Here is a 27,141-nt window from a genome sequence, read left to right as displayed (position 1 = left end):
CCTCCTCCCCCCCAATGCATGGGATCCAGCGTCATCCCTCTCCCTACAACGAATCCGATGCTGCTTTCCCACCCTCCCGCTCCAATGTGCGGGAACAAGATCAGTGGAAACCCACGTTTTGGCTGGATTTGCAGTGGGGAAAACCACGTTGTGGCTGCCCCACCATGGAGACGAGCCCTTCCCCTGCCTGGAAGAGGCGGTGGCAGCAGTCACTGTCCCTTCCAAAGACTCACTATTCAAACCAAGTCATCCCAATAGAGCTACAATAGCAAATCCACCGAAGAGTGACGGGAATCAGTAACCAGCTTACATTCCATTGACGTGTGTATTTGGTATCGTCTCACGAGAACAGTGATTCTTACTGCAGAAAGGAGGAGGGTGGGGGGGGTTGTTCTTTAAATAATGGAAAACTGAGAAATATGCACCAAATGTGCCCAATTTCAAGACTTTTTTTGCCCCACTTGGAGAGATTTGGAAGAAGGGGTTGGAATGAGGTGGATCTTTAAGGTTCCTTCCAACCCAAACCGTTCTCTAGGACACAAATGGCCCCAGGAGAACTCACTCATTAGAAGACTCCCTGCATGTTTCCTCAACCACTCCAATGGGATTTTGGGCCACAAACCTCCTGTTCCAGGAGGGGAAATCAAGGCTGAGGATGCACCAAAGGAACTGGGCAGCAAAGCCAAGTCCCCTGCACTGGGCATCGCCCTGCTCAACCCTCCAAGCCCCCAAACCATTCTGCATGGGTTTAGTTCCCACCAGCTGCTTAGTAAGGAGCTGAAGATGAAGTCAATGTTTCCTACCAAGCAGGGGTGGGTTTTTGCTTTTCTTCCTCTTTTTGGTGGTGGTTTTATTGCTGCTGCTTGAAGGGAAGGAAAAGCAAAGGTGCTTCCTCAGCCCTTCCCTTCCCCAGGCCGTTTGCCTCATCTCTAGGACTGGCTGTCACCTCCTCATGGGGAAAACTGGTCACTTTTGTCCCACTCCTGCCATTATTTCATAGGCTTAAAAAGAAATAAAAATAATAATAATAAAAAAGGGGGAATCTTCCTTTAAACTGACCCAAAAATGAAAAGAAACATCCAAAAAACTGAAAGGGGTGTGGGGGGGGGATCATCCTGGGCAATAGAGGTGCTCTCCTGGCTTCTAAGGCTCCACAAGGCACTGCACTGCAGGCAGCACAGGCAGGAGGAATCCTGCCCTCCTGCCCGCCGGTGGTTTGGAGGCTGGAGCGGTGCAGAGCTCCCAAGGGACTCAAATCCATTTGGTGCTAACAGGAAGGGGGGATATTTCCTTTAATCATCACTTTTTAGCCCGCAATGGATCTTGTTACCAACGAGGGTTGGTAAAAATCCACCGGGATTTCTCTTCCCAAAAAACCTAAAACTCATCCAAATGAACGGCTCCAAAAGGCTTAAAGCCACCCTGGGAATACCCAACCAGCTGCAGGAGGGAGGGAGGGAGGGGAGATGCAGCCACGGGGCTGGGATGGGAACCTCCAGAGGCTACTTAAATGAGAGGGTGAATGCTGCACCCATGGAAGGGGACTCAGCTTCACCGTCCCCATGCGCCCGGGGCCGCGCTGGCCTCAGCATCGCTGGCACCCAGCAGCACCTCTCACATCATTTAAGTAGCTGTCCCGGCACGCGGAGCTGAAAATGGATCCAATGGTTTTTCCTTCCCCTAGCCATCTACCTCGGAAGCCAATCAAACCTGCCTTCAATCTCCATGGGTTAATGAAAAGTTAGCATCTGTCTACGGTAACTGATTCCCAGCCACTCTTTAAGCCTGGCATCGGCTCGTTCCGCTTGTCCCGCTGGTGTCGGTGCTGCTCTCATTTCCTCCGTGCCTGTGTCTGCCCGCTCTGTCCCTTCTGGTGCTGCTGCTTCACCTGCGCCAGGATGTCCCGGATCTTGCGCTGAGCCATCTGCGGATGGGAAGAGCAATGGGGGGAGCAGGGGGACAACGCAGGTGAGACCCCAGGGGCATGGGCAATGGCTCCGCTTATTGTGAGAGGGCACAGAACCCCAGCCTGGTTTGGGTGGAAGGGAGCTTAAAGCTCCTCCAGCTCCAACCCCTGCCACAGGCAGGGACCCCTTCCACTGGAGCAGCTTGCTCCAAGCCCATGTCCTGCCTTCTCCAGGCTGAACAAAGTCAAGCAGATCAGATGCTGCAGTGTTCAGCAGGGCCGGGTGAAGCAGCTTCTGCCAGCCCCTTCCTGCCCCCAGAAGCTGGATTGGGAAGGTCGCATCCCCATACACATGCACCCTCACATCTCTCCCTGCTTCCCCTACCACCACCCCATCACCCACAGCAGGAAGCACAGCTCACCATCACCCACTTCTGCAACCACCATCAGAATAAAGCCCCTGAGAGGAGGACACACGCACGGGCACAACCCCATACGAGCCACCAGAGAATCCACCACCACTTGGGCAGGAGCTGCCCGCACTGTACCTGGCTGGCGTAGAAGTGCCCAATGATCTTCACAATGACCTGTTCATTCTCATCAGGGGTCTGGTCCCGCGGCACCACCACCTCTGCTGCCGTTAGGTTCTGCAGCTCATTGACCTGCAGGGAAAGGGCAGAGACACCCCCCCCCGGTCACTGTGTGGGAAGGAAATCCCAACCAATCCCATGGGAAACCTGCCCCAGGCACTGGCATGGAGCAGCCACCCCCCAGGGCCATCCCTCCCCATCCCAGCACCGCTCCTGCTTACGGTTTTGCCCCCTTTGCCGATGACCCTGCCCGCGGCCGAGGCAGGGACCCGGATGTGCGTCTCCAGCTTCACTTCTTCCTTCGGTCCAAAGAAGTTCTCCTCCTTCAGCTTCCCATAAATCCTGCCTTGTGCCTGGGGAGAGGAGGGAGCCCATCAGGCACCACCCGAGGTGTCCTATCCCCCCCATGGGACAGCATCCCACTAAACCCCACTTCCTTGAGCTCTTAACCCAACTCATCCCATAGGGGATGACCCTGGGGGGGGTCGGAACTGGGCTGAGCATCCTCCTCCTCCCTTCCCAGCTCCATGGGCAGCAGAGAGGGACCCCCTGAACCCCCCCCAGTGACCACAGCGCAGGGGGAACCTTGAACTGAGCTTCCGGAGGGCCCGTGATCACCACCATGCGCACTTTGGAGTCCGGCGTCTCCGGGGGAGCAATCTGGAGGGGGAAGAGAGGCGGTGGCTGCGGTGGGGAGCAGCACGGGCAGGGCGGCCACCGCAGGGCTGGGTCTCCAGCCTCATCACCGGGGCTCCTCCAGGGCTTTCCCCAGCCCGGAAAGGGTTCTCTGGGACAACCCTACCTTGATTGAGGCACTTGCGAAGCGGGAGAGCTGCTTGATGTGCTGGCCCTTCTTCCCAATGATGGCCCCGACCGCCTGCGCGGGGATGAAGACGTGCACCGTCTCCTGCTCCGGAGGCTGTGGGTACAGAGCTTGGTGTCACCACGGGGAGCAAGGCTCCAAGGCCCCTCTCAAGTGATGCCCCCACCTCTCCCAGGGGTGCAGGGCTGAGGCACTGCTGGGTCTGAGCAGCATCCCCTCCACATACACAACAGTTTGAAAGGCCAGATCCTGCATCCGTGCCGGACCTGACCTCGTGCTGACAGCAGGGGATGCTGAAGACATCACCCTGAGCATCACAAGGGTCTGGAGAGCCCTGCGCTGGCAGCAGGAGCAGTTCTGCTGCTGGTGTTCACCTACCATGAAGGAGCTGTACGGCGCGGCCCCAGAGACGCTGCTCGGTGGCGGAGGTACCGCGTTGGAGGAGGCAGGGAAGAGGCCAACCGCAGCCAGGTTAAGGCCAGGGATGAGGTGGGATTGCAACTGAGGGCGAGAGGAGAGAAACGGGTGCTTTTACCAGGGCATCCTCCTGCAGAGCTCCCGTCAGCCGGAACGCGGGGCAGGACAAACCCCACTCACACTCATGGCAGCCACATCGTTCTCGTAGGCTTCCCTCACTTTCTTCATGATCTCCTGCTCGGCTTTGCAGCAGTTCTCAATGGAGCCCTTCACTGTGATGGTCCTTTCGGGGTTGTACAGAGTCAGGTCCTGCAAGCTAATGACAAAGCCACCATCAGTGCCAAAACCAGGCAACCCAACCAGTGGGTGCTGAGCTCTGCAGCCCTGGCGGGATGGGGAGGGGATGCTGAAGGGACACGAAGGAGAATACGGACAATCCAAGACCTGGTTTCCCACCTGACCCCTCTCCTCCTCATCCTCCCCCCCTGCCCCAGGTCCTGAGGAGCCTTACGAGGAGATGGTGATTTTTGTCTCCGTGTCCTGCTCCACTTTCTTCAGGTTTCGCCCTTCTTTGCCGATCAGGCGCCCCACAAAGTTGTTATGGGCCAAGATCTTCAGAGGCACTTCGTCAGCTCTTGAGAGAGGAATGGGGAGAAGCCAACATGAGAAGAGGAGGGACTGGGTACAGGGGGATGCGGGGAGCTCAAGTCTCTTTGCTTGCAGCCCCCCACACCAAAGCTCCGGCACACATGGGGAGAGCATCACAAGGACCTGGGTGTTAGGATGGTACCACAGCCTGCGGAGGAGGGATGCACAGGCACAGGAAGGCGGGGGGGAACCTTACGTCTTGGTGTCCTTTGCCTCCTTCTGCATGATCTCCAGAATCATCTTGCAGGCAGCGGAGCAGCCCTCAGGGGTGGAGTGGATGCTGATGGCTTTCTCGGCGGCTCCTGCGTTTTCTTTCCGGTGCACATCAATCCTGGAAGCACAGGACGGGAGCTGGGCTGCAGGAGGTGGCTCCGCAGCTCCCCAGCAGTGCAAGTGCCGGCTGCTCCGCTCCCCATGGAGCTCACACTCCACTGTAAGGTTATACGTGCTCCAGGAAGGCAAGGGGAGTTAATCCTGGGCTCGAGGCTCGGTGCGGACGCAGCGGTCAGGAGCTCAAATCACACAAACCCAAATAAGGCACCAGCATCTATTTATTTTAAGCAACAGGAGTGATTAAGTGGTGGAGCAAGCACGTGCCTGGGGGCTGGGCTGGGCTCTCCATCACTCCCCATCTTAGATAAAGCCTTCCTTGGGGGACAAGAGCCGGAGCCAACACAAGCTCAGGGGTCAAACGCAAGAGCAGGGGGGCGAAGCTCGACAAGAACGTGCTAAATGAGGCTGCTCCCCACGTGCTTGCCTGGGTCCCATCCCAGCCAGGGTGGCCCCAGCAAAGGGAGACACGCAGGGAAGAGCAGGCAGAGAGCCTGGCTGGGCCAGGGCACGGGAAGGCGGCTCCTGGACACTGCCCTGCACAGCACAGCGGGGCTGGAGGGGCCTGGGGTTTGAGTGAGCCCTCAGCAGGTTTGTGATGACCCCAAGCTGTGTGGTTCGGTTGATCCACTGAAGGGAAGGAATGCCATCCAGAGGGACCTTGACACACTTGTGAGGTGGGCTGATGCCAACCTCATGGAGTTTAACCATGCCAAGTGCAAGGTCCTACACCTGGGTCAGAGCAATCCCAGACACAGCTACAGGCTGGGCAGAGAAGGGATTCAGAGCAGCCCAAGGAGAAGGACTTGGGGGTGCTGGTCGATGAGAAAATGAACATGAGCCAGCTTCAGTGTGCGCTTGCAGCCCAGAAAGCAACCGTATCCTGGGCTGCATCAAAAGGAGCGTGACCAGCAGGGCGAAGGAGGTGATCCTGCCCCTTTATTCTGCTCTCGTGAGACCTCACTTGGAGCATTGTGTGCAGTCCTGGTGTCCTCAACATAAAAAGGACATGGAACTGTTGGAACAAGTCCAGAGGAGGCCACGAGGATGCTCAGGGGCTGGAGCACCTCCAGTATGAAGATCGGCTGAGAAAGTTGGGGCTGTTCAGCCTGAAGAAGGCTGCGTGGAGACCTCAGAGCATCCTTCCAGTATCTGAAGGGGGCCTATAAGGATGCTGGGGAGGGACTCTTCATTAGGGACTGTAGTGATAGGACAAAGGGTAATGGGTTAAAACTGAAACAGGGGAAGTTTAGATTGGATCTAAGGAGGAAATTCTTTCCTGTCAGGGCGGTGAGGCACTGGAATGGGTGCCCAGGGAGGTTGTGAATGCTCCATCCCTGGCAGTGTTCAAGGCCAGGTTGGATGAGGCCCTGGGTGATATGGTTTAGTGTGAGGTGTCCCTGCCCATGGCAGGGGGGTTGGAACTCGATGATCTTAAGGTCCTTTCCAACCCTGACTATTCTATGATTCTATGACTCTATAATCCAACCCCATAAATCACTGCGCGCCACAAAGGCGCAAAGCAGCGCGCGGGAGAACAGACTCACTTGGACTGCGTCTGCTTGGTGATGTTCCTGATGGTGGCCCCCTCCTTGCCGATGATGGCCCCCACGTACTGGGTGGGCACCAGGAGGCGGAGCGGGATATCCACCGGCTGCTGCTTCACCGGGGCCCCCGCCGTGACCGGGGAGCCCTGCCGGGGAGCCCCCCGCGCCCCGAAGCCGCCGCGCCGCCCGTTCTCCGGGCCCTGCAGGGACTGCTCGTCGGGGATGTAGGAGACCTTGAGCGCGTGGTTCTCCAGCTGGTGCCCGTTCAGCTTCATGATGGCTCTGGAAGGGGAGAGGGGCGCGTGAGGGACCCATCCTGCAGCACTCCCGCATGGAGCAGCAGCATCAGCTGGACCCAAACCAGGGTCACAACGGCCAACACTGGGAGCAGGGAAAGGAGACGCCACTGGGGCTGTGGGGACCTGGATGAACCCAAATGTCTTAAGGGGAGCCCTCAAGCCCCCGGGGCAAGGACAGGATCCTGCAGGGAGCGATTCCCACATCTCCTCCGCAGGATTTGTGGCCAGCATCAAAAACCTGGCAGGACTTCAGGGACTGCAGGAGCTGAAAGCTGTCGATAGATGGGGCTGGCAGCAAGAGCAAGGAGGCAGCTTTGGCCAATGCTCTCCGAGGTTCCAAAGCAGTCAGCGCCTCAAAATAAACCCGCACCAAACCCAAAGGGGCTGAACTGAGCCTTCCCCTGCTCACAGCCCCATCCCTGCAGGCTGCAAAGGGATCAGAGGAAGATGCTTGATGAAGCAGCGCATCCCTGGAGCAGGAAGGAGCAGGGGAGAGCAAAACTGTCAGCACGACAGCCAGGGCAAAAAGAACACAAAATGAACAGCATGGAAAAGCCTGATCTTCCCTGGGCAGGATGGGAAGGGAGCTGCAAGCATCCCACTGACCAGCCAGCAGCCAGGGAGGACCTGTGCTGCCTGATGCCTACTAGCCCCTGTGTTATTTGGTCTCATTATTGCTTTTTCCAGAGACAAAACTCCTAAAATCATGGAAGTAACAAGGAAATCTCCATTTTTCCTTAAGGAAAAAGTTCCGGTTTTACTCTCTGAACTGCAGAGAACAGCCTAAAATCCTCAATGCCCGTCTGCAGGTGAAGGAAACCAGAGCTCGGGCACTGCGCGCTCAAAGATTCCCCTCATTTTTAGCACTATTTAGGGATTTGGGGATAATCCGGCCCCCAGAATCCTGCTTTCCACAGGCAGGGAAGGGGCTGGGCTGCAGCAGGGAGGGCAGCCCCAGCTCCCCGGGGCCTGCAGGGCACTTACTGCCTGGTCTGCTCCCGGTTGGCGTAGGTGACGTTGACCACGGCCGTCTCGCTGTCCGTGTTCACTGCAACAAAGAGGGGCAGGGATTAGGAAGGCACCGGGAGCACCTCAGAGCAAGGCCTTGCAAGCGCTTTCCTCCTGCACTGAGGCTGGGGCTCACCCTGGGCAGCACAGAGCATCCTGCTCTATAGAAAGGAGCCTGAATGCACCCTGCAGTAAAGCCACCAAAGGCAAGTCCATGCTGGCATCCTGCACCGGAGCCCAGGGACAGTCCCAGGAGCTGCTCAGAGCCCGATTTTCCATTTCTAAGAGGGTTTTGTAACTCTGCTCCCATCAAACATCCCAGGGCAACGTTAACCCCTCCTGCCTCAACAAATCACCATGAGGGGCGGAGGTAAAACGGAGATGGATGCTCCCCAGGCAGCCTCGAGAGAGCATCCTGCATCGTGCCCAGCACCGGCGCCTGGTGGGTACCATAGGGGTGACAGGAAGGATGCACCCAGAGCAGGGACACCCAGAGGCACTCCTCTTAGCAGTAGGGAACAAAACAACAAGAAAACCCCAATCTTTAGCCATGATTTCTGCTGGCAAAGGAAAGCTGCGTCCATCCTCACCCTTCTCCCCACCCAAAATGCTGGGGCAGAGAATACCTCAAATACACCTTTTGAGTCCTACCTTGCTCACAGTTTTCTACAGTGCCATACTGGGCTAGCAAACCATCCAGCACCTGGAAAAGGGAGGGAAAAACACCCCACTTTACACTGGGATTGTTGGGACAGAGCAGGGAAATGCACTCAGTGAATCAAGGCAGCTTTCAAGTCATGAAGATTTCACAAGCAATCAGATGCAGGAAGCTCCTGCCTGCCCCAGGACACTGGAACAAGAAGTCCCATGAGCTGGTGGGAATTCAGGATCCATTTTGTTCCTTATACATCAGATAAATCCCATAACCCTGTTATTAATGGGGATTTTTGTTGGTGGAGCTCGCGTTGCTTCTACCAATTGATTTTACTGCTGCACTGGAAGAGGAATGCGCTACGTGGAAGCAAGGGTCTCCTATTAGACCCAATTAATAACCAAGCAAAGGAGAAGTTAACTTGAATCCTAAGTACAGAAACCTGGGAAGGGGAATGAGTCCTTAAATCCCACCCACCCTTCCCCACGTGCTCCTCTTACCTCCCATCGCAGCTGGGGGGGGATATTCCGGATCTGGATTTTCCGGCTCCTGGAAGAAAAGGGAAGTGGTTAAAAAGCAGGTTTGGTGTCCAGAACACAGCCCCCCATGCACACACACACACTGAGCCCCTGCACATGGATGTGAGGAATCAAGCCTTGCCTCTCCATGCACTGCCTGCATTCCTGAGGCTGATGACAGCCGGGCAATGCTGGGTTTGACACGGGACCCAGCTCCAGCAGCCGAGATGGTCCCAGGCTGCTTTTCCCCTCGAATCTGGGCTCTTCCCAACCTCGCTTTTCCCAACATAGAAACTCTTTTTGTGATTCCAATGCCAAATTTGCCCTGGGGGTGCTGTGTGTGTGTGTGTCCATCCTGCAGGCAGCTGAGAACAGCCATGTGTGTGTGTGTGTGTCCCCATCCTGCAGGCAGCTGAGAGCAGCCATGGGTGCACCCAATGCACCAGAGCACATCCACAGCACCACAGCTACAAGCACCCCAAGAGCCCCCAGCCTAAAGGCAATGACATCTTCAGGTACCCGAGGCTTTGAAGGATGCAGCTTTATGGATGCAAGCCACATTCAAACAGATCCCTATGGATGGCTGCTCCCGCCCATTGCCCTGTTCTTCAAGAACAACCAAACCCACTGAATGTTAAGATGCCCAAAGATAAGGAAGATGAATGCAGGTGGCTCAATACTGGGTAAATACCCTTGGACTTGCTAGACACGGACCCAGGCCTCAAATCCAAAGCATTTATGTGTGAAATAATCCCCCCAAAAAAGGAGATAAAACAAGATTTTGGATCCTTATCTTCTAATTACACAACTTGGAAAAGGGGCTCAGCTCATGTGTCCGAGAGAAGCCTCAGCATGAAACTGCCCAGAGCCATCGATGCGGTTCAGCCGCTCAGGTGAGGATGGAGCCTCCTCAGCCCCTTCATCCTGCGAGGCAAACGCAGCCGCCCCCAGCATCCCCCCCAACCCACGCTTCCCAAGCAAAGCCTCGCACACCAGCACCCTGCAGGGGCTGCCTCTGGTCGCTCCGTTTCAAACAAAACCAGAGCCAATGGTTCCCAAAGTCGCCGAAGATTCCCAAAGGTTCCAATGGATGCAAGAGGCAGATGTGGGGCCGCTCCCCCCCCCAAGTACAATGAAGCACAAGAGGTTTCCCAGCGCTCCCACCAGCTCAGCCTCCGACACAGCACATTTTGCCGCTGCTCCAGATGCAAACCAGGTGGACGACGGGAGAAGAAACCAACCCAACCCTTAAAATCCCAGCGTGTTACGAGGGGCTGCAGGAAGCCGGGCGGGGGGCGGATGACTCTGAAACCAGATCTCTCCTTTACATGCTAATGCACACCCTGAAGTGAATGGGAGAGAGGTTAAGAGATCCAGAATGCGAAGAATGTCCCAGTCCAGGCAGGGTCAAAAGGATTTGAAGCCACGGAGGAAACCCTGAAGGTCTCCCACCGCCCACCCCTGCCACGGAAACTTCTCCAGATAGCTCCAAGCATCTGCATGGGCAGAGCATGTGTTCCGCACATACGTGACCAGAATCCAATGTGCTATGGAGAGAAAAGAGCCATTTATGTCCCCACACCGTCAGTCTGCTGGTGGCATCTCATTTGCTCCCCCTAAGAGCCCCCCTAGCACCAGATCTCTCTCTGGGCTTGCTGGAGCAGCCAGCAGGCAGAGCATCACCCGCATCCCTGACGGCAGGGAAAGGTGTGGGGCTGCTCTGCCCCTCACCATGGCTTTTATCCCATGTTAATTACCCAGCAATTCCTCCCGTCCCAGCCACAGCACCGGGATTATTCCCTGCCTCCAACACCAACGGGTATTAAATCCCCACAAGGCCATGCTTGTAAGGAGAGAGGGGTCTCTTATCGGCTCAACCAGGTGAGCAGCACAAAGCAGAGCACGATCCCACGACTTCTGGCCCAGCCCACCCCAGGAGGGTGGAAAGGGAGCTGCATCCATCACCCGTCGGTGAGGTCTGGCTCCATAGGGAGCTGCCCCGGAGCGGGTGGAAATTCCCCTCCGAGGATGCTCGGCTCCGGCTGTGTCCGGGCGCTCGGCAGCGGCTGCGGTCACAATTACAGAGGAAGTCAGGAATAAATCACCCCTTTGCTGGGAGCAGGTCCCGCTCCCTTTGAATCCTCGCCCGCTCCCACCTCCAAACACATGAGGAACGCCGGGAGACGGCAATTCCCGGCTTCCCATTCACGGCTGCCAAAGGCAGGAGCTCCTCCTCCTCCTCCTCCTCCTCCCGCGCCGCTGAAGGGACCCGCACAGCATCCACTCGCCCGAGCTCAGCTGCCAAGAGCAGTGCCCGTGCCCCTGGGGTGGGCAGGAGCCCCCGACCAGCACCTCCAGCCCGGGCAGAAGGCAAGAGCTTTGCCGGACGCTGCTCCGCTTATGGCAAAGGGAGAAGCCTCCCAGATGCTCGGGATGAGCTGGAACGGAGCGATGGACCTGGTAAAGAAACGGCTCTTTGCAGATCTGGGCACTCCTGTGCACGCTGGTGCCTTGCTTCCACTTGAAAAGAGAAGAAATGGAGGGGGAAAGAGGAGGGTGATCAAGTGCTGGGATGCGAGAGGAACCGCGGGTCCCAGGGATGGATCCTTGGGTGGCCCTGCCCCTGCTCCATGCCTGCGATGATGGGATTTGAACATCTCACTGCGCCCATCCTTCAACCCTCAAAACCCCGTCCATGCGCCCGGCAGCTCCATGTGGATCTGCAGCGCATCCTGCAGGACCGGGAGGCAAAGGAAGCCTTTGGAATCTCTCCAACCAGGGACTGGATTCACCAGAGGGGGAAATCCCCCTCCCTGATGTACCTGGGCTGTAACAGGACCAACACCACAGACAAGCATCCTTGGGTCCTCCCCTGGCGACTCACCACAATGGGCTCCATCAATGGCTTTCCTTCAGCCGGCTCTTTGAGCAGCTCCACGCACCAACAGGTTAAACCTCACCAGAGGGAACAGCAAGGAGACGGAGCAAAGCACCAGGGAGCAAGCGGAGAACCCGGGAAACGGGCAGGGGGATCCCGCAATAGGAGATTTCCCACCTTGTCCCTCCATGCCCATCCACACCAGATGGATCCAACCCAAAGGACACCGGGAGGAACCTCTTCTCCAGAAGGGAGAAACCAAGGTGAGATGGGAAACGTGGCAGCAAAGGAAAGCTTCGTTCATTCAGGATACACCCACTGCTGGTCTCCAACAGCCCTGGAGCCAGCTGGAAACCACTGTGTCCCCAATGCACCCAGAGCGCACCCGGCATCGCATCCTCAGAGCCGGGCACCCTTGGGTGCATGAAGACTGCATCCACCTGCACAGCAAACCCTGACCAGGCAGGGGAGCAGAACCACCCTTAAAACACCCCAAAATCAGTTCTGGGTTGGGGGGGGTGTCTGATTTGGTTTTTAGTTTTTAAATCTCACTGGGGAACATCCCAGAGCAGGTCCATCCCTTGGGATGCAGCCCCAGACACTGCCTTTGAGAGCGTGGCCAGAGCCTCCTGCTCCAGTAAGAATCCACTGGTAATTCCCTGGCACGGTGGCAGGGACCCAAGGAAGGGGCACTGGTGAGTTAGGAGCAGGCAGCCTGGCCAGGGGCCACAGGTCCCAAAGCTGCATCCACAGGGAGAGGAGCATCCCTGCATCCGCAGCCCCTGAGCCTGGGATAAACTGGTCACTCCATCGTGTTCCTGTACATGGAGGTGCCTCCTTCCCACGTTCCTGGCACATCGAGCCTCACAGCGCAGGCAGGGGCTCACCAATGGACCAGTGCATCACCAGCACTGGCTGGATGCAGGGATGGGCGCTGGGAGGAGGATGGAGGTGCAGGATGCTCAGGTCACCCTCACCATTGCCTTTGGAGCGTTTAGCCCCAAACGACATTCCCTGTGATCCAGAGGGAACAGACACTCACAACCACCTGTGTTACCAGCACATGATGCTCTACAAGGGAGCAATGAGAAGCTCCACGCACAGGGTGAAACAGCCCCATGGTGTGGCTACATCCAGTGCAGCCAGACCTAGGGAGTTCCTTCCTCTTCCCCCATGGATCCAGGTTTTGTTGGGACAACTTGATTGCTCTTTAGCCCCATTCCAGCCCTGAGCACTGCAGCAGGAGCTGCTGGTCTGGCACTGCTCTGCATTAGGGGTCAGCAATAGCTCTACAGTCACACCAGAGCCACACACAGCCCAGACACACTGTCTGTGGGGTGTTGCTGCAGCATCTCCCTCCTCCATCCACCTCCATGCATTCCTCAAAGCAGAAGTGACTGAAGACACTGAGATGCTGAGGGACCAAGCACTGACAGCAAAGTACCTCCAAGCTCTGGGCTCTTCCCCAATCCCAACCCCATCCTGGCATCTCCTACAGAACCATTGACAGAGCTCCTCAGGGCTGGAGGAGAAAGTGCAAAGCCAGAGACATGGGGGAGACCCTACTAGAACTGAACAACCTCAATGATGGCTTTTCAATCAAATGCAAATGCTATGCAAATTTGGGGGCTGAAAACACAGTGCATCCCTGATTCAATTAACAGCATTTCATTTATCTAGTTAGGCTTTGATTCAGGAAAGCACTTAATCCTGTGCTTAATGTGGTGGTGTTGGTGTTTTTTAATGTTTTAAACATTTCTTAATAGGAAAATGTGGTTGCTAAGACACAAACGTTGCCAAGGGGACTCGGAGGAAAGTTGTAGCAGGAATTTCTTGCTTTTCCCTTATAAACTGAGAGGCTCCCGATTTGCCGGCATCTCCTGGAAGCAGGAGTACTATCCCTCACCTCCCTGCATCGACCAGGAAACACAAGCACACGGCAGATCCCTATTACACCTCCGAGCATCATCCCCCCCCATGGGATCTGCTCCAGGTTTTAGCCCCTTCTCCTGTGATTTGCCTTCTGCATTCCCCTTCCAAGCCACCGCAGCTCCACCTCCCCGTGCGCTGGTTGGGGTTTGTGCTACCAAACCCACGGACACGAGGACTTCCCAGCAGGACCACGAGGTCCCCATCGGAAGCACTCACACAGCAGCAAGGCAGGAGGAAACCCCCACACCCGGCTCAGCAGATGATGCCTGAACAAAGCCGATGGTCCCCATTCCCTCCTCAGATGCAGCACCTCGAAGGTCTGAGTCCTGCTTAAGCAGAGACAGGTACTGGGATGTTGGCTGGATCCAGAGCTCCTGACCCAGCAGGTCCAGCCTGAGCCTCCGGAGCCTTCATGGTTTGGAGGAACAACCTCAACGCAGGGATGGGGAGGAGCCATGGAAAAGTCTCCCCCTGAGGCTGCAGAGCCTAAAACCAGAGCTCCGAGATGCGGAGGCATCCTTTTAGTTCTGAGCCTTAACGCCGCAATGGCAAACACTGACTGTTCCATATCTCCCACTGAGGAGCAGCAAAGCTCTCCCAGAGAAGCACCCCCAAAACACCTCCTCCCACCAGACCTCAACTCAATGTGCAACTGGCTCAACCCCTAACACCCCTTCTTCTAAGAGCATCCTGTGCTACCTCAAGCTGCACTGCAGGTGCATCCTTGCTCCCAAGCCCAGCATGCTCCTACATCCTCACACAGAAACAACGGCTCCATAACCACCCACCAGCAAACAGCCCCTGTGCTCGGTGGCTGCTGCTCGCTGGGGGCCCTGGCCAAGGCAGGAGAGGAAAGTCCCAGTGGTGCCCATGCGGGAGCAGAGCTGGAGCTGACAGGGAAGGGATTTAGGGGTGGAATAAAAGGATGAGGAGGCTGGGAAAAAAAGATGCCAATACCCGGACTGATGAGGTGAGAGCAGCAGGAAGAAAAGGAGGAGAAAACCAGGCTCATGCCTTGATTCAAGAGGCCCATCCTGAGGAGATAAACCAAGCCAACAAAGCCATCTGGCTTCTTGCAGCTGGAGGGATGCAGGAGGGACCTGGCCATGGGATTTAGAGGAACACATTGCCCACCAAGAGTCTCATCCAGACCCACTCATCATGCCTCGGCACGACGTGGTTAATCCTGCCCATCAAGCAGCCCAGCAGCCAACACTGGATCTTGGGCTAATAAATCTAATTGGTTTCTCCCCATTAGCTCTAGTTGGGAACTGCTTTGTACCCGGAGAACCATACCTGGTAATGGATGAGGTCTGTTCATGAGTTACCCATGAGCATCCCTTGGGAAGCCTCAGTGATCTCAGCCCTGGGTTTAGAAGAGCTGCTGCAGCTCAGGTGCAGAAGGCAGGCACTGGTTGATGCCCAGAGCTGGGAAATGCTCCTCTATGAAGCTGCTGTTTCCTCTCCGCTCCTCACTTCCCCACTGACCCTGCCTTGATGGTGCTGGCACGGAGCACACACCACATCCATCCTACAAAGTGCCAGCCTCTGAGAGGAGCCAGCACCTCGGTGCTTCAAAGGATGCAGGAGATCTCAAAACCTCTTATCCTCAACTTGCCCAGAGTCGTCCCCCAGGCCGGTGCACCCAGCCCTTGCCAAAGTCAATACCTCAAGTACCTGCGGGCAGGACAAGTTTAGCAGTAAGTCATGGAGAGGAAGGATGGAGCAGTTTCACACAATGCATCCATTCTGCATTATCTTCCCATTTGAATTGACTGGAGCGTTGCCATGGGTTGAGCAGCTCTTTGATGCTCTGAACACGCCCCAGAGCCAAGCGCAGGTAAAGCCAGTGGGTTCCCTCAAACTGAGCTTCAATCGAACCCGACCCACGAGTTGGCTCCGGATGGACTGGGAACACAGCAACAAATGTGGTGCTTAAAGACAAGTTTTCCTGCAGACCCTTACACGGGAGGGGTGGCACAAGTGGAACTTGTTCCCATCATTTCCCTGTGGACCTGGAAGCCCTTCCGAGCCCACAACTTCAGAGCAGGGCACGAGACAACAGACTCTAAAGGAGCAGGCAGCATCACCTGCACCGAAGCACTGCTCTCGCCTTCCCTCCAGCCCTGATGGGGATATGAAAACCTGAGAAAAGCACACACAAAATAAAGCATATTCTGCACTTTGGTGCATTCTGCACATCTCAGAGCATCCTCCCTCCCCCACCAGGGCCAACTGAATAGGGAAGGGCCGAAGCGCTGATCCTCCTGCCTCCAGGGGCTGTGTCAGGCACCAACACAGGAGGGGGCTCATCCACCCCATCTCCTGCCCTCCTCCCCCATATCCAACAAGGCACACAAGCAAAGCCGGGATGGTGAAACCCACAGCATGGGCACAGCTCTTCATGGGTGCCTTCATCAGGGTGCTGGGGATAGGGTCCAGCAGGCAGCTGGGGCTCCCTGGGCACCTCTCGCCCTCTTCTCCTCACCACGAGAGGGCACCTCTGCCCCGCTCCAGTGCCCAGGGCTCCTCTCGAACTGGTTTCCAGTGCCTCTGATGGTGCTGCGGGCTCGGGGATGCTCTGAGATGAGTTCAGGCTTCACAAAGAAGCCAAGGGAAGCTGCAGGCAGCTCCCAGGTGCTCGGTGTCAGCAGGAACCCCAAGCCCCATCAGCTCTTGGGTGGCTCTTAGACCACTGTGATTCCCCACTCATGAAGCATCAATACAAGGGTGAGGGACAGCCTCACCCATTACCTTCCATACCATTTTGGCTACAGAAAGCGGCCAGGGGCATTATGAACTCCATTTCCAGCCCCCATGCAGTGGGGTATTGCCGCTTACAAAGCCCCCACAGGCTCGGAGCACTTTGATCAGGGGAAATGAGGAGGGATCTGATAAAGCCAAGGGGAGCTGCAAGGCTTCAGGGCCCCAACAACCTCAAGCTGCACCAGCACCAGAAAGGAAGAGGAAGCAAAACCTGGGACTTGTGAGGGTTTTGCTGGTTGAGGTCTGTGTCTGGAGGAGGATGCAGCAGCACAGGGGCTGCTCCAACCCAATGTCCCAGTGCTGGAGGACTGCATGGGGCAGATTGGGCAGGTAAGAGTGGGTTCAAACTTGATGGGAGTCACCACATGGGGCTCCGTGCCAGTGACACTGGGTCCCTTTCCAGCCCAACCAGGTCGAACCAGTGCAGTGATTGCAGACAAACCCTCCCCGACCAAAGCAAAGGGAGACTCCAGAAGCTGCAGCACTGATGGGGCTCTTCTGAAGTGGATTCCAAGGAGGAAACCCCCTTGCCAAAACCCAGGTTAAAACCCACGATCAGGAGCTGCCAGTTCGGTCATGAATAAGGAGGAAAAGGCTGAAAACAGCAAAGATGGGGCTTTACTACTGCACTGCTTCACTCCAGATTAAACAGTGGAGCTGAGGCCATGTAAAGCCCAGCACTGCTCTGGCGCAGCCGACCCGACAAACACACCCCAAATAAACTCAAGGCACCATTAGGGATACCCAGCATGGTTTGAGCATCTGACCTGGGCATTTCCCTCAGGGAATTCATGCTCGTGCCCTCCCTCCTGCCTGCGTTCCCTAAACATTCCCATTGCCAGGTTTTACCGGCACAAAGAGTGGCAGAAAGCAGCTTTCAAAGCTGCAGGAACAAGCATCTGGGGACACTGAGGATGCGATTTGCACTGTGCAGGGCTGGGGGCCACTGAGGAACGATATCATGGGGCAGATAAGCTGGGAAGCTCTTCATTCAAGGCCAAATCTTCTCTCCCCCCAATCCATCATCACCCATAAAAGCCACAGGCACTTTGCATCTCTGCCCTAAGCGAGGGGAGGCTGCAGATGTCAGAGCAATTGGCTGCATCATCAGTCCAGCTGTAAGTAAAGGCTGAACAATGACTACATAAAGTTCATATAAAGTTGTATATTTAGGCTCAAATTCAGCACATGCCACATTTTACCATCAAAGTGGCCCCGTTCACACACCCGGATGGCTTCCCTGGTTAAAAGCACATCCTTCGGAGCCTTGTGATGCTAAGCCTAAAAGCACAGTGTTTATACGAGCTTCTTGGCTTCTCATGGAATTACAGCCCAACAAACAACCCCATAAAAGCCTAAAGCAGCCCCGAGCTCTTCTTCCTTAGAGAAATCACAGCTTCCCTTTAGCTCTTGCTCATTTGATCAACTTGTTTGTCAATAGTGAGGCTTGAACCACAGCAGATCACCAAACACTTGTGAGTGCCTTCACAGCAAAGAAAACATATACACACATGTATCTATATACACACAAATATATATATATATACAGATACACACATATATATACACACATAGGGCTACATGTGATCAAATCTGCTTGAATGTGAGCAGTAAGAACCAAGGAATAACTTGGCTAAGACGGATGCCCCTGCTTCGAAGGCAGAACCTCAGAGCTCGCCCCAGCCCAGCTGCGCTGCTGTTGAGGACACAGCGCTTCCCAGCACCTCACAGGTAAATGCTGCTGGTGCTTGTGACACCTTCCTAGGGGCATCATTTCATCACAGGTACTTCTGTGTGTGCCACACAACCCGGTCTGGCCCCACAGCCTTGGACCATGCAGACGTTTAAGCAAAGCCAGAGGAAACGTAAAGCCGGAAGGGAGAATGGAGCATCTCGGGCATCGCTCCGTCCCCATCTCACCAGGCAGCAGCTCCATGGTCCTTATTCACATCTATCAAATCCCCAAATAGTCCGACAACCCTTTCTACATGAAACACAGCGGCTCCCAATGCAGGCAAGAGCTAAAAGGTAGGGGAAGAAGCAGCTCTTCCGGACCTGCCTATGCGCCCATCATCCCTCCCCTCCTCTGGGCAAAGCAGAAGCCAGCGGCCAGGAACTGCCAAAACCTTCCAGGTGTGTGAACTGCAAGACCCAAATCCCAAGAAACAAGGAGGATCCCCACAGCCCGATGTGCTTCGGGAGTGCTCAGCACAGCGGGCACTAAGAGCTCCCAGAAACAGAGCCGCTATCTCAACACTTCAATGCAAGTTGGAACAATCTGGCTCCAATTGTGGGTGAAAACCTGGCCCTGGGAGCCCTTTTCCTCCTAGTATTCTTTCCCCTCTGGCTCTAGAGCACAATTCTCCTGTCTCTTCCCCCCTCCGGACCAGGAGGGAATTCCTGCAGGATCTCTGCTTTTAACCTTGGAATAAAGGCAAACGAGAGCAGGACCTTCATCGGAGTCAAACCTTTCTCCTTCCTGGGCAAATCCATTTCCCTGTACTCTCTCTCCAGAGCTGTTTACGCCTCCCAGCACCCTGCTCCGGGTGGGATCTGCATCCCAGTGCATGGAGCCCTGCCAGCTCCCAGCGCTTCCCAGTGCATGGAGTGGCTTTTCCTCATGGTGAGACCCATGTCCAGAGCATCTCCCACCCACCCTGGGGCTTTGCTCTGTAAATCACAGCACGGACCCAGTTCTGCCGGGGTGCAGGGCTTGCTTTCCCCACCCTGGTTTGCCCCTCATGGCCCAGACCATTCCAGTAGCCAGGAAAGTGTGGAATTTCAGCTCTGACCATGTCAGGGCTCCCAGGTGTCAGTTACAATAAAATAAATGACCCATTTCCTGAGGGATCACGAGGGCTCCTCCCGGGCCCATGGACACATCTCTTTATGTCTGTTGATTTTCCCTGCTTCTTTCCCCATGGAAAGGCTGCACTTCCCCGCTCTTTTGCATCAGGAGGTGGGAGCAGAGGGATGCTCTCGCTCCTGCCTCCCTACTGACTGCTCCCATCCCATCCCCAGCACTTCCCCACCAGCATCCCCTTCTCCCTGCCCACTGAGCTCCACCAGCTCCCGGCCAGCATCCCAATCAACTGCCCCCCCTCCCCTTCGGGTTTTACCACTCTCCTTCGGGAAGTTCCCATGAAGGGGCAGTAAAGGCAGGAGCATTAACCCAGGTTAACAGCACAGGGAGGATGAACAGGTCCCCAAAGGCATTTTCCAGCATATACAGACCACCTGGGCACCCCAAAGCCTCCCCTCCAAGCAGGCACCAGCACCCAAAAGCAACAGTGCAGGATACCCCACAGCTCCCCAGCAAACACAGAAGGATGCAGGAGAAACAAGGAAAACCCCTGCAGCCCCCCTGCTCCACCTCCTCCAGCCTAAACGTGGAGCTTCCAGGTAAATCCCAGCAAAGATTCCTGAGCTGAATTCCCACAGGATTCACAGGCATCCTGCTCAGGAGCTGGGAAGGCAGCCGGGATAAATCCCCACACACATCTCCAGCGTGGGCAAACACCCCCATGGGTCCAGGCTTCTCCTTTCCCAAAGGGATAAGAGGAGCTTGTCCAGGTGAGCAGATCATTCCCCAGCTAAAAGCCATCCTGTGTGGGTGCAGGAGAATCCAGGACTCCAGCCCCGTCCATCACTGATGGATGCCACTTGTTGGGTGAGTGGATTTGTACCCCCCGGTACTCCCTATAGGAGCATTCCCATGCTTCAAACTGGACACAATAAGAACTCAAAGGGGCACAAAAGCTCAAACCCATCAGTGAGGAGGAAGGACAGAGCCTGCAAACTCCTCCTGCTCTATCAGGGTTTATCAGGGTCTGCCTGGCAGTGGGAACCCCTCTTACCCATCCACCCAAAGAGGCAGCAGCCGGTGCTGCTCAGAAGGGGCTGATTTCGGGGTGCACGTCCTCGCTTCAGCTTTTAAATGTCTCTCATCATTTAAATGAGAGTTTTCACCCCAAAAAGCTCAAAGAAAAACAGCCCCAAACCAAACAAATTCTGGGACCTCTTTAAAACGCTTTTTTTTTTTCTTTCAAAAAGAAGCGCGCATCCTCCAGGTTTAAGGCTCCCCCCTGTTTTCTCCTGCTCAGTTTTTGGGCAAGGGAAAGGAACCAGCATCCCCTGGGCGCTTCCTGACACATCTGCTTTGGGCTCCCACTTCTCCCCATCCAAACTGTCCGGTAAAACACCACTAAAAGAGGAAAAAGAAGAAACCAAAGCACCTCCCCCCCGGCACCGACAGAGGCAGCTCCCGTCCATCCCTAAACCCTGCAGGTCTGGGAGGCAGCGGAAAGGCAGGAGCTGGAGCCCCTGACCCCGGCAGGGAACAGGGGATGGAGACGTTTCCTCCTGCTCCAGCCTGGAGCTGCAAAGCCTCTGGGCCACCCTGAGCAGCCTGAACCCCCCCCAACCCCTCCTGGCAGCTCTGGAAAGCATTAACAGCGCTGGGGGATGGGAATGGGGCAGAAAACGCCTTTTTTCAGGGTTTTTTTTTGTGCTGAAAGGTCTCAATTTTCAAAGCAAGAGCTGGAACCCCCACCTCCCTTCACCACAGCTCTGTTTGCTTGGGGGGTTTAACCCAAAAGGCAAAGGCAGAAGCGAATTGAACCAGAGCAGCAGCTTCAGCCCTGGCAATCGCCACCAAACTTCTCCAGGGAATTCCAGGTCTTTCTTTGCTTCTGGGATTCAAAGGCATCAAGCTCTTTAACAAAGAGCATCCACATGGGATGGGCTCCATCTCCTACAGGTTCCAAACTTGAAGCGCTCCAGTGGAGAAGTTAAATCACAATTTCTTGGGCAGATTTGCCACGTGGAAAGGGGGAAATAAAAGCATTTCAGGCTCTAAATTGGTAAATACATTTTGCATCGATTTTAACCTTTCTGGCAATAAAAGTCGCTCAGTTTTAGAGCTCACGGATGAAATTTCCTGATAAATTAGTAAGGATTAATTTCACAACGAATTCTTTCTAGTTTTCCCTAGCTGGAAAGCATCAGGATGCATTCATTTCCATGGCAGGGGGGTTGGAACTGGATGATCTGCAGGTCCTTTCCAACCCAAACCATGCTGATTCCCAAATGCCCACCACTCTCAGAGGAGTACAATCGACAGCAAAGAGCTCTCAGCTCAAAGCTGGGGGTTCAGAGCTAAAGCAAAGAACTCGAGTTTCTTCCCCTTTTTGGTAACCAAAAAAGCAGCAAAACACCGAACCCCCTTAAACTCCACATCCTCAGACAGGAGCATTCATCCTGCCCATCCCCTTGCAAGCCCTGCTTGCAGCAGGGGTGTTGCTTTCCTTTTACTGATACTCTTAACTTGTAAACCAGACTTGGGTTAAGGGGAAGAGAATGAATTTAAGGCTGGATTCAAAGCACATTTTAGCTCCTCATTCAAGACAAGCGTCTTGATTTCAGCATGGGGAAGAGCTCCCGAGCTGGTTTCCAGTTGGGTTTTGAGCTCATCCCCCCAGCACGGGGCAGGAAGGCACATTTTGGGATTAATGCTGCCAAACAAAGGAATCCCCCTCGCTGTTATCGAGCCACTGCTCAGGATTTCGTTAGGAACAATTAATTGCCCCATTTTGCACAGGCAAAGGGAGCCTTTCTCCGGTGGGAAAACGTTCATTTGAGACAAGGAGTAAAGGGGGGGGGGGGGGGCACTTTTCAGCGTTCCCCATCCATTTCCATGCACAACACCAAATCCTCCCCTCACTAAGGGCATTTAACAGCTCCCACCTCTGCTCGGGAGCACACGGAGCCTCCAAACCTCTGAGCTGCTCGTGAAGGAGCTCTGCTCAAAGCACCCCTTCGGGTTGAAGTCTATGGGCTGTTATCAACCCCAGTCCCTCTTCCCCCCCACCCCTCCTCAATTACTCGGTTTCATTCTCTCTGGCCGACTCACTTCCACATTCCTCATATTTGGAATGTCTGCTTGATGGATTCACTTTTTTCCCCCCTCGCCCCTCCTCCTCTCTTCATTCATTCATTCTTTTCGACCCCAACGACTTTGGGCTTTTCAGCTTCCCAGTTCCAAACCCCCCCCAATTAATATTTCACCTTAAAGAGGAAAACTGAACTATTTTTCCTTAAGGATTTTTTTTTTCCCTTTTTAACCTTTGGAAGAATAAAACACAAAATAATTTGAAAGAGTCTGGGAAAAACTGGGAAAAATCCCCTTTAGTTTCCCCAAGTTTTTCCATCAGCAAACTTCAAGGCAAAAAAACCCAACAGCAACTCCCCAACAGCCATGAAATGCTTCGAACAAATCCCAACCAACTCGAAGCCTCGTTTTGCTCCACGAAACAACAGCTTTATCCCCACCGAGTTTCCTTTCCAGCCCGATACTTCCCAAGTCTTTCGTTAAAATGGTTCCCATGCTCATGAACATCGGTCCCAGCTTTAGGTGTTATTTGAGGAATCACTGCACTGAACCAACTCCAAACCAGTTCATCCTCCTCGGCCACCCCACGGCAGCAGCTACACCCCCCCATCACTCCTGCTGCTGCCATATTAGCACAGCCTTTCTCATTCATTGCTCTGATGGGTTTCGGGGAGGGGAGATGTGAGAAGGAAGCACCAGCAGGAAAGGTTCCTTCCCAACGTGCGATTCCAACCGGACACATTCATTTCTCACCCCCCCCATCCCCAAAATCACTTTTCCAAGCGTTCCCATTGCTCCCTGCAGCCAACAGAAAACACAACCAAAAAGCCAACTTCTATTGCATTATTACCGTCATTATTTTAGGGATTAGCTGGAAACCCAGTGCCCATCATTTGTTTTCCTATTTCTAAAGGGGAGGGAAATCAGCATCAGGTCGGGGTGGGGGGAGGTTGCTTGGTTTTGATCCCACCAAGCCCATCTGATTCCCTCCCCCCTGCTCTCACTCAATTAACCGTTTCCTGTTCTAGGGCCTTTTAAACTGGAAAATCCAGTCTGGAAAACAAGCAGGGAGGGACGGAGGGAGAAGGAGAAACCAAATCGGTCGCTTTCGAGGCAGTTCCCCAGCCCCATTCAACCCGGGACTGAGCCCAAGGCACCGGATGACTCCCCCCCAACCGGGGGGCTCCAACCTGCCCCGTTCACGAGGAGTTGCCAAAAAGTTGCCTTCTCCCGACCCAGGCACAGGAACTGCGTCCCCAAAGCAAGACAAAGTAACCGCGCTGCCGGGAAGGGGCTGGGAACCCCCCCAAGCCCCATTCCCACCTCCCCCAGCCCCTGTGCGACACGCAACAGAGGCTCCTGTCCCTTTAAAAGCAGCACCCGGGGGGGGGGGGTGCAGCTCGTTTTAACCCCCCCAAAACCGGGTTTAGCAGCTAAACACGAGGCACAGCACAGATTTCATTCAGGAGAGCCCGGAGAAACACGAACCCTTCCTTCCACCTATTGTAAAGTTCACACCCCCCAAAGCATTTCTTTGCATTACATCGAAGGAATATTCCCATTTTTAGTGCATTTCTCTTGGGGGGGCAAAATCTGGTGTCGTCCCCCCCCGACCTATTGATTATCCAGCAGCACCGAGGCAACAGAAGAGGGTGGATTTTTAGGTGCTTTTCCAATCGCACCCCTCCGCTCGCCCCTATTTAAGCCACATCAAATCAGGGGGCACCATCGATCGCCCCACCACGAGCTGCTAGGGAATAAATACCAGGAACATTCTGGCTAGGGAACGACCGACTGGATTTAGGGGTTGCCTTCGGGACCGGAGGAGCCCGCTCTGCCCTTGGCCGTGCAACGTCGGGCAGCAAACGGAAGGGAGGCCAAGGGGGGACCCCAAAAACGGGCTCCCACCGCCCAGCCGAGGAGGGGGGGTCACCAAGGGATGAAGGAACCGGGAAGAGTTTGGGAAGGAAGAGTTGGCTTCGCCTCCTCCCTCCGCGCCCGTTGAAGTAACCGCCTCGTCACGTGGCCGACGCGGGTTTCGGGCTGCGCGATCCAACGTGGACTATTTGGGGTTGGGAACTAAGTGGCCCTTAGCCCAGGCGGCCCCTCCTGGAGCTGGGAATGGGGGGGGATGCTCTGCACAAGAACCCACCCATTGAAACCACTCTTCCTAGCCCATAACCGAGCCCCGGCGGGGTTGGGAAGCGCGGTGCCGGGGCTGCTCCGGCGTCCGGCGCGCAACAACAAAGAGCCAAGAAGATGGAGAGGGCCGGGCTGGGCAAGGCCGGCGGCAGCGGGCGAAGCCGCTTTGGCAAAGAGATGGAGAGCGCCAGGAAGCGTGGCTCTTGCCCCCAAATCCAAGCTGATGGTTGGTAGGAGCTAGGCCAGCGCCTGGGGTTTAAATCCCTGCTCAGCACGGCAAGACCAGCGCCATGGCTTGTTGTTTTTAAGTCCTCAGCGCCAAATCGCAGCAAATTCCACTTAAAAATTAAAGAGCTATGAATGGGGTTTATTATGATTCGGATTTAATTTTGCCCTTCTCTTGGAAAACAAAAGGTTTCGCCCATTTCGCTGCACAGGAGCCGAGCGAGGCTGGGAAATTCTTCCAGTGCCACAAGTTTGAAAACCCCAACCCAAACCCCAGCCATGCATCACCTTGGCCGAGCAGCTGCGGGATCATGGCTCAACCTTCTCTTTCTTTGCCTTCCCCCCCCCCCCCCCTTTTCAAACTTGCTCAAAGAGGAAGTTCCATTAAATGAAAGAAGAGAGAAAATTCAACATTGAGCCTCAAAACCGCCTCGCACCACGCTAAGGCCAAGGCACCAACAGCTCTTCTTCTACACGCACATTTTTAGGTATAACCCCTTTTGCATCCTTTATCTTCCATTAAATGTTCCCCTCCCCAACGATGAAAACAAATCAAATCCCACAAAAAGCCATTAAAACACGGTATTACCTTTGCTTTTTAGGGACCGAATGTTCAATCTCGAGCTGTTTTCCATGGAGCTCCACTTTCCCTAAAAACAAAACGGGGCTGGCTTTTAAAACGGGGCTGGAGGGGTCAGAAGGCGTTGGAGAAGACCCGAAACCTCCCCATCGCATCCCCATTACAACGAACTCCGCACAAACACATCCCCAATTCCTTTACAAGTGCATTTTATTCAATGGAAGACTGGCTTCAAATGGGGAAGCGGTGGGAGGGAGTGGTGAGTTCGCTGCCTGGACAATGTTCCTTAGGAATATTTAATTCCCGAGTTCACCCTGCTTTGGAGCGCGAGAAAAACGAGGAATAACATTTGGAAGAGCAATTCCTCGCCGGGATGGAATTCCGCCTCGTCCCACCCCTCCAAGAAGTCCTTCAGGCAGGAAGGACCCCATGAAAAGGCTCAAAAATCGGAACTCCATGGCAGGAATGGATTTCTCTCTGGAAAATGGAGTGGGATTCTCTGCTGCGGGGTTATTTATAAGGATTTTTTCATTTTTTTGGGAAGGGGGGAGAGGAAGGGAAGGGGCCGGGAGGGGGGAGGGGAGCCGGGGGGGCTCCGAAAAAATGTTAAAATTCCAAAGATTTGGAGCCTCCCCGTTTTCCCGGGAGCTTTCTCCCTCCCCGCCAGCAGCATGGCGACCTTCGCGCTCCTCCGCACATCACATGCCCCAGGAAACCCAGTTTCAAATCAAAATGGCCAAAGTCCCAACCCCTCCATCCGCACCGCGACGGGACCCCCGCGCCCAGCCCGGCCCTGGGGGGGCGGCGAAAAGGGTGGGGGGGATACAGGGAGTATGGGGGGGATGAAACCCCGCTTTCCCCCTCCTCAATCCCCTCCCCGCCGGGGCTCTGTTGGGGCAGCGCTGGGGCCCTATAGGGGGGGTCTGGGGGTGAACCCCGGAGATGGGTGAGAGGGGCACGGCTCTATGGGGAGAGGAGGAGGCGGAGGGAGGAAGGGCGAGAGGACGCCGCTTACCCGAGAAAGTTTCGATGGCTTTCATGGCCCACTGCTCGTCGGGGCAGTCCACAAAGGCGTAGCCGGACTTGACGAGGAAGGGGCCGCTGAAGGAGATCTTGTGCTCGGTGAAGACTTTCTCCAAGTCGGCCGGGGTCACGCTCTCGTTGAGGTTCCCGATGTAAAGCTTGTTCATGGTGGCGGCGGCGGAGGCGGCGGCGGGGCTCGGAGCGGGCGGGGGGGGCTGCACCGTGCAGCCGCGCCGTCGAGCTCCGGCCGCGGGGTTGTTTCTCCCCCCCCCACCCCCCTTTCCCCGCTTTTCCTTTTTCCTTGCTTTTATCCTTCCTTTTCCTGATGGATTTTGTTTTCCTCCGAGGAAAGGGGGCGGCTGCCGGCGGAGGAAGGAAGGGAAAGGGAAGGGAAAAGGGGACGGGAGGGGGGGGTGGGGGGTGTCCTTGGGGAGGGGGCGGCGGCGGCGGGGGCCCCCCCGGTCGGCGGCGCGGTCCCGGGTGTTACCGGACGCGTCTCGCAGCCGGGCACCGCCTCTAAATAAAACCGACCTGGAAAAAGGAGTGAAAATGTTTGCGGGAGGAAGCCACGTGGTGATGCGGGAGGGTCCGGCCCCCGGGGGGGAGGGGCCGGGGGGGGGGCTCCGCTTATTTATTGATTACAATTTAAATACCTCGTTATTCACCTTCCCCCCCCTCCACGCAAATCCCACCCCCCCCTTCTCCTTTCTCCTCCCGAAGCCCGTCCCGTCGGAGGCACTTTCCCATCTGCTGCAGCCCCCCGCCCCCACCGCGCCCCTCCCCCCACCGCGCCCTTCCCCCACCCCCCTTTTCCCCCGGTGCCTCAATGGGATTTTTCTGGGTGTAAAAAACTTCGGCATCAAAGGGGCCGGGAGGTCCCTGGCGCCGGGGATGGGGGTGGGGAGCGGCCCGGCCCCCCCCCCTCGGGGCTGGCCCTGCCCAGAGGGGGGCTGGGAGGGGGGACCCC

The 27,141-nt window shown here is 55.6% G+C and overlaps 1 protein-coding gene across 1 annotated transcript; it reads right to left on the bottom strand.

The window, feature by feature from the left end:
* Window positions 1–602: 602 nt before the first annotated feature.
* Window positions 603–26,524, bottom strand: IGF2BP1 (insulin like growth factor 2 mRNA binding protein 1). Its single transcript, XM_061343148.1, has 15 exons — window positions 26,167–26,524; window positions 25,161–25,221; window positions 8,721–8,769; window positions 8,220–8,271; window positions 7,545–7,608; window positions 6,262–6,543; window positions 4,581–4,715; window positions 4,248–4,370; window positions 3,917–4,052; window positions 3,698–3,820; window positions 3,299–3,415; window positions 3,082–3,156; window positions 2,718–2,849; window positions 2,455–2,568; window positions 603–1,924 (listed from the first exon to the last, which is right to left on the bottom strand). Exons 1-15 carry the CDS (start codon window positions 26,339–26,341, stop codon window positions 1,832–1,834), a joined length of 1,731 nt encoding a protein of 576 aa, XP_061199132.1. The 5' UTR covers window positions 26,342–26,524; the 3' UTR covers window positions 603–1,831.
* Window positions 26,525–27,141: the final 617 nt, after the last annotated feature.

Source organism: Neopsephotus bourkii, unplaced genomic scaffold (assembly GCF_033783945.1).
Source record: "Neopsephotus bourkii isolate Nb327-2 ecotype Australia unplaced genomic scaffold, CSIRO-AGI_Nbou_v1 NB_1821, whole genome shotgun sequence".
NCBI classification, from domain to species: domain Eukaryota; kingdom Metazoa; phylum Chordata; class Aves; order Psittaciformes; family Psittacidae; genus Neopsephotus; species Neopsephotus bourkii.
Note: the sequence above shows the minus strand (reverse complement) of the source record. Positions and strands in the feature narration are given on the sequence as shown.